Genomic DNA, 6,132 nt, shown 5'->3' with positions numbered 1-6,132 from the left:
CCTGCTTGGTACTGTTCCTCTGAAGCAATCATGTCTAAAGTCATCTTTCTCCATTGAAGTTAATGGAAATGCTATTAATTTGTTCCAAGAATACACGCACCCCAAAAGAAAAATGGCACTATAATATTTATAAAACTACAGTAATGACAAAATGAAATCTTTGGCACAATCTTTGCTTCCGTGCAACGGGCATTGTGTTGCTCCTTCCGGTGTGTCTTCCTTGACCGAATGGCACCAGTCAAATACAGACATGAATATACAAGGAGATTTATGAGGATTTCTGTATTTTCAGTTTTTCATTAAGTGGTAGCATCAAGCAAGCAAACTTTAAGTCAGTTATGTGGTTGTTTAAAATACTCATGTAATTCTCTCTTCTCGTTTGGGTATAGGTTGACAAACTTTATTGGGAGTGGCTTTAAACAGATTAAAGCGATCTTTTTGAAGCTCGGAATGCAGATAAAATGTAATTTATGTTATGGAAGTGTCACACTGCCTCGGGTAGTCAAACTCTGACAGTGTCTGATTGAACAGGATGTGGAGCGGCACAAAACATGAGACTCCCTCATAATTTAGTTTTTTTCTTGGATGTTGAGCAAGTGCAAGTTTGTGTGCATTTTTATAACACAATCATTGTTGTTTACACAAAATTCCCCATATTGCAAAATGTCTTATTAATTCAACAGAGACCTAAGCAAAACAAGCTTTCCAGACATTGCTCATCGTGTGCTGGCACAGGGTCGTACATTGCGGCACAACAACACATGCATCGTGCTGTCTCCTTGTTCCTAATGAGCTTTATCGCATTGGTCCCGCTTGACTTGTCCTGTTAAGTGGCACACATATATCCATATGTTCCACATGAGCAAGCAGAGGGGACACGCTGGGTGGCGGAGACGCTTTCTCAGTTACATCGCACTGTTTTGAACGGCAACAGCCAGCAGGGAGAGCCAGTCAGCTCCACTCTGCATCTCTACTGTGGCAGTGTGCGGCAAAGAGCGTGTAGACGCCAATCGGTCGTGAGCGCTGACGACAGGGTCCATTTGTTCTTGATGTTAAAGGAGTTAGGAAGTCACAATGGAGACGGCGGCAAATTGTGAAATGGGACGGCTCCTCATCGCCGCTTGAGACGGCCACCAAAATGGTTCAATTTTCTGAGTCTATTAAGAAGTTTCCAATTCTGGTTACCTCATCAAATTATTACAAACAGCTCAGTATGACCAAGTGTAGTGATCCACCGCATATTCACAGTTTGCAATTTACATATTTTTTGAGTACATGTCCTTGTTATTCTCTGAAAATCTATTTGCTGTTTTGACCTTGACCTGAGGTCAAACATTCATGGCGCCATCTAGTGGAATCTTATGATGTTTGATTAATTTCTACTTACCACCCATTGTTAGAAATTGTTAAGGCTAGTATGCTAGTTCATACCACTGATGAGCCTCTAGTAAAGGTGGTTTGTTTAAATGGAATCATTTCCTGAATTCTAAGATGTAACAAAGGCTAATGACGCTTTACATTAGCTGCACAAAGTAAATGCATTAGTCTTCTCTCCTATTGTAATCTGGGATAGGCTCCAGCTCACTTGTGACCCTAATGTGGACAATAGCTTTCGAAAATGGGCGGTAGGTTGTACAGTGCAAGCGCCAAAGTTGAATGTCAAAAACAAATGATCATCTATGTGAAGTCAGCATTATCTTAGAGCTCTTGAGAATTACACTCAGTAATTTTTATGGGTAATTAGGAAAAAGAAACAATACGGTATTATCACAACTTGGTCGTCAACTCCTGCAAAACATAGTCAATGGAGAATTAAAGGTTACACTTTTATTTGTTGACAATTTTTTTCAATGTGGGAAAACAAGACATTGTGCGTGCCAATCCTCAACACAATGAGCCATTCAAGTTAATGCAGTGTTTGGAAACAACCGTAACAAGGGAGTGACAAATAAATAGACTTAAAGCAAAGCAAATATTTCACTGGCTATTTTTAAAAAAAAAAAGATATTACGTGCAAATACACTACAGTTAAACATCACTGTATTAACGTAATAAAAGAGAATCAGTTAAAACATTTAAAACATTTTTTCCCCCAACATACACTGCCAGACCTAGGCCAAAGCTAAAACGTAAATAAATAAAGTTCTGTTCTTTGAACTACGGCTTCACATTAACATTTTTTATCAAAATGCTACCCATTAAGCGTCGCATTCGGCTTTGAACACTTCTGAGGCAGCCAAGGCACCATCGATTGGAAGAACGTTGTCTTTCTGCTCCTGAATGTCAGAAACATTTGCTGAAACGTTTTGACCTTTTAGTGTTAGTGGTAGGACTCTTTTTGATCAACGAGTCCTGCAGTGATGGTTCTTAAACCAACACTGTGACAAAGAGAGCTGGTCTCTTGAGATTCTCTCATATCAATTTAACCTCTCACACAAACACGCATACATTAGAGGTCAAAGTGAAGCTCAAAGTTCATCATGGTTACGGGTGAGGTCCTCTCCGTAGTTGGTGGCTTGACTTCCGACAAACATGTTCCAATTCTCCAAGATTTCTTCTTTTGTCAACATCTGGTCCTGAAAAACAATATCATTCCTGTTAGGGATGCATGATTATCATTACGAATGAGATTTATTATCATGATATTCATAATAAATCTGTACATTCATTTTACTCATTGCAAACGAAATTCACAAACAGCATCATTTGGAACAACATGACTTCAAAACATAAAATGATCTGTCAAGAAGTTGTACCTTGTCCTGGTCGGACTCGTAGACTAGGTGTCGCGCCTCAGCCTGGGCATGGTCGTAGTTTTGTGGCATTATCCATTGGCGGATTTCCTCCCGGTCCATTTTACCGTCTTTGTTCAAGTCTCTGAAGTCGGAGAACTGATCCCTCTCGGTTTTGAGCCAGTCTGGCTCCGGGCCGCCGTCCTCGTTAGCAAACATGTCAGCTGAAAGCAGACAATGCATTTATGAATATAACCTCCAAGTCAACCGATACTAAAAATAATTTATCAGCATTTGGTCCTCGATTTTCAGCAAAATTATAAAATTGCAATTAAATTGTAATGTAATGTAATGTAATGGAACACTTTTGTTTCCAATTATTCAACGCAAACAAGCTCTGGTTGAAACGGATTACTTGAACTCACCAACGTACTCGTCTTCGTCTACGAAGCCGTCGTCGTTCTTGTCAATGTCCCCCAAGGTTTCCTGCATTTGGCACAACGAGGTGATGTCACTAAGGAGGGTCAACGGCAGCCAGAACTTTCACTTTGACTAATAGAGAAACAAGTTGCCCTGGGCCGTGTGACTCAACACGAGGGTCACTTTACAGCTGGGCTGGCACACTGATGCTACAATTACAAGGAGCACTGCTGATGTGGACCAACACACTCCTCAGCCTGTCTTTTACATTTTGAATTGTTTGTTAGCATTAAGCTAAACTGACTTTTATAAAGCAAAGCTATGTAGTTGTCTTAAATCTATATGTAATGCTCTTTTGTTTTGCAAACGCCGGGTCACTTGTATTTTAACGCACCAGTGAAATACAAAAAAACAGGTTAAGCATGTGGCATAAAATGATAAAAAAATGAGGGCGTACATCATTTAATGCTTGAATGATGGTGGAGGTCACAACATTTGTCAAGCCATATATCGAAACTAAACTGTCCAATGAATGGATGCAGGAACCAACCGATGGTAGCTTGTAACCAAGCCTTCTCTCAAGTGTCAAGTGATGTGTGAAAGAAGGTGTTAAAACAGGGGAGTCTTTTCCAGCAGGTCAGTGGAACAAACTGACCGCTGATTAACTTCAACCCAAGCCCGATCGGAGAGATGCCAAAGGCTGAACAGTTGCTCAGTACCCGTTTGGTGAAATCATAAAAATGAGCCTTTAATAATTAACTCCGTCAAATGGGTAGTACAACTTTTATGAACACGGCAGCATAGTGCCTTACTGCGAAACATTTCCCACGCAACTGCTCCGCGAGGCCAAATTCATATTTAAAGACAGAGTGTTAAATGGGACAGCCAGTACGTCCCTCTGGACCCGCTCCCCCAAAAATATACAAACTATCATTTGAAGGGCAGACTTAAAATTTGATTTGGGAGCAAGCATCAGAATTTTGCATATTTCAATATGTAGCCCATCTGATGGGACCTCCTGCAGGCTGCACGTGCCTCTTTGTTTGGAACAATGTGCTCACAGAAAGCTTACCTGCACCACAATCTCCTTCATGTGGTCAAACTCCTCAGGATGCAGGAAGGCCGTGAACTCTTCCTTATTGGCCGCCTGGTCCCCGTTCAGATCGGCTGTTTTGAACCTCCTCTCGTCACGGGGAAGCATCTTTTTGAAGCTGAACTGGTCTGTCGTATCGTCAAACTCTTCGGGATTGGCTGAGAGCATGAAGATCCAAACATGAACTTTACTAAGTTACAAACGGAAATACACGACTGCAAAAATGTGATGACATGTTGAGGTGATAAGAGGAATTATATTGCCGACTGAACCCTCGATGGGTGTTTCCTACCAAGGTAGTATCCGTAGGTGGCTTGCTTGTATTCCTCCCACGATATCTTGTCGTCTTTGTTGAGGTCATAATCTGCCCAAACCTTGGCCACATTCTCGTAAACGTAGCGCTTCTGGACACGCTTGATCCACGCTTTGAGCTCATCTGTGGTGATGAGTCCATTGGCGTCGCTGTCGATTCGCCCCACTATTTTACTAGAATGCAAACATCAAGAAAAGTTGAAAACTCCATCACACAAAGGCTTTTTCTCCATCTAGGTTCCATTTGGAGAACACATACTAGTAACTACACATTATTCAGCAGCTCTGATATGTCTCTAAAGTCTGTATATTATTCACAACATGGATTTCAAAACTTTTAATCGGAAGTTATCTGAATTTTATGCTAGGAGAGGAAACTGAGCTTCGGTAGAAAAGCTGGAATGGGAGGGGCAGCAGCCCAATTTAAGACTAGTATTCTTAGACTCCAGCTGCCACGTTGTGATGTACAGGGGGTCCTCCCACTCTCACAGCGAGCCCCCTCTAGCCACGTAAGAAGCGTCATAGAGTCAAAAGAACCCATTGCATGCGTTTGAATGAAGAAAGCATGGCGTGTATGTTGCTGCTTTGTGGCAGCCATTGAACGTCATCGGCTACAATGCTTCTTTAATGATGATGTATAATTAAAATCAAGTCATTAGGTGTGTGGGAATACGCCGGCAACACAATGATCAAGTTTGCACATTCGCTGGCATGCATTGCACATATTTGTCATGCACTCGCGCTTTGTTTGTAAATATTAATGAACAGTTACACGCAAGATACTTGTTCAGCTGGAGTGAGTGAGCGTGCGTGATTTACAACAAACACTCACGCTCACACTCGGTGGAGGGTGTGAAAGGGCTCAGACATCCTGACTTACCCGAGCCTGTCTTTGCTCTCCTCCTGGGTGAGCTGGTCGAACGTCTTGGCCTCTTCCTTGCCCAGGAAGGCCTCGTGGTCGTACTGGAAGCTGTTGTTGTCTTCTTGGGTCCTCTCATTTAAGTTGGTTTCGTGAATAACTCGCTCTTTTCTCGTGGTGGGCTTCCCGTGGGCCGCGGCGGTCCACAGGAGCAGCGTGCACATCAAGATGAACACCTCCATCGTTCAGGAACAATCACAGGCTTTTGCTTGGAAGCAGGCCACTCGAACTTCGCTCCTCTGCAGTGCTCCTAAAATGGTCCTTCTTTTGCCGTTCAGTGCTAACCACACATCTGTACTAAACTACTTTAATATGTCACACCGCGCTCGGGACAGATCGGTCCGTAACGTTACCGTACCTTAAAGTTTTACGTATACGACGCAACCCTATTTGCTTGTGGAGAGGACAAAACCAGGCGGTGACTTCCGGTTTACGCCAATCTAGCCAATCAGAGCGTAGATTTAGGAGGGGCTCACCGGCGCTTCTCTATAACTACACACAGCATTGGTCAGAGGGGCACGAGAGGAATTTCGGCGCCACGTTGCAAGCGGCAGAGCCAGCCGGAAAGGATGTGGCCGCTATCAAACTCAGCAGTCAGCCTCAGCATCAGGTTGCGCAAAACAAATGAAATACGTTCGTGTGTCAAAGATAACGTA

At 42.8% G+C, this 6,132-nt stretch overlaps 1 protein-coding gene across 1 annotated transcript; it reads right to left on the bottom strand.

Moving 5' to 3' along the window:
* Positions 1-1,812: 1,812 nt before the first annotated feature.
* Positions 1,813-5,923, bottom strand: rcn1 (reticulocalbin 1, EF-hand calcium binding domain). The gene is made up of 6 exons (XM_037248003.1): positions 5,438-5,923; positions 4,538-4,731; positions 4,225-4,403; positions 3,158-3,218; positions 2,757-2,956; positions 1,813-2,576 (listed from the first exon to the last, which is right to left on the bottom strand). The coding sequence occupies exons 1-6, from the start codon at positions 5,656-5,658 to the stop codon at positions 2,469-2,471; spliced, it is 963 nt and encodes a 320-aa protein (XP_037103898.1). The 5' UTR covers positions 5,659-5,923; the 3' UTR covers positions 1,813-2,468.
* Positions 5,924-6,132: the final 209 nt, after the last annotated feature.

The sequence above is a fragment of the Syngnathus acus genome, chromosome 3 (genome assembly GCF_901709675.1).
Source record: "Syngnathus acus chromosome 3, fSynAcu1.2, whole genome shotgun sequence".
Taxonomy (NCBI): Eukaryota; Metazoa; Chordata; class Actinopteri; order Syngnathiformes; family Syngnathidae; genus Syngnathus; species Syngnathus acus.
Note: the sequence above shows the minus strand (reverse complement) of the source record. Positions and strands in the feature narration are given on the sequence as shown.

What these genes read in the sequence shown, in the direction of transcription:
- rcn1 (XM_037248003.1), bottom strand. Translation starts at nt 5,658, where the DNA reads ATGGAGGTGTTCATCTTGATGTGCACGCTGCTCCTGTGGACCGCCGCG. An exon ending in AGACGAAGACGAGTACGTTG is followed by an intron (nt 2,957 to 3,157) that starts GTGAGTTCAAGT and finishes GTCTGCTTTCAG; the next exon opens with CTGACATGTTTGCTAACGAG. An exon ending in ACGAGTCCGACCAGGACAAG is followed by an intron (nt 2,577 to 2,756) that starts GTACAACTTCTT and finishes ATTGTTTTTCAG; the next exon opens with GACCAGATGTTGACAAAAGA.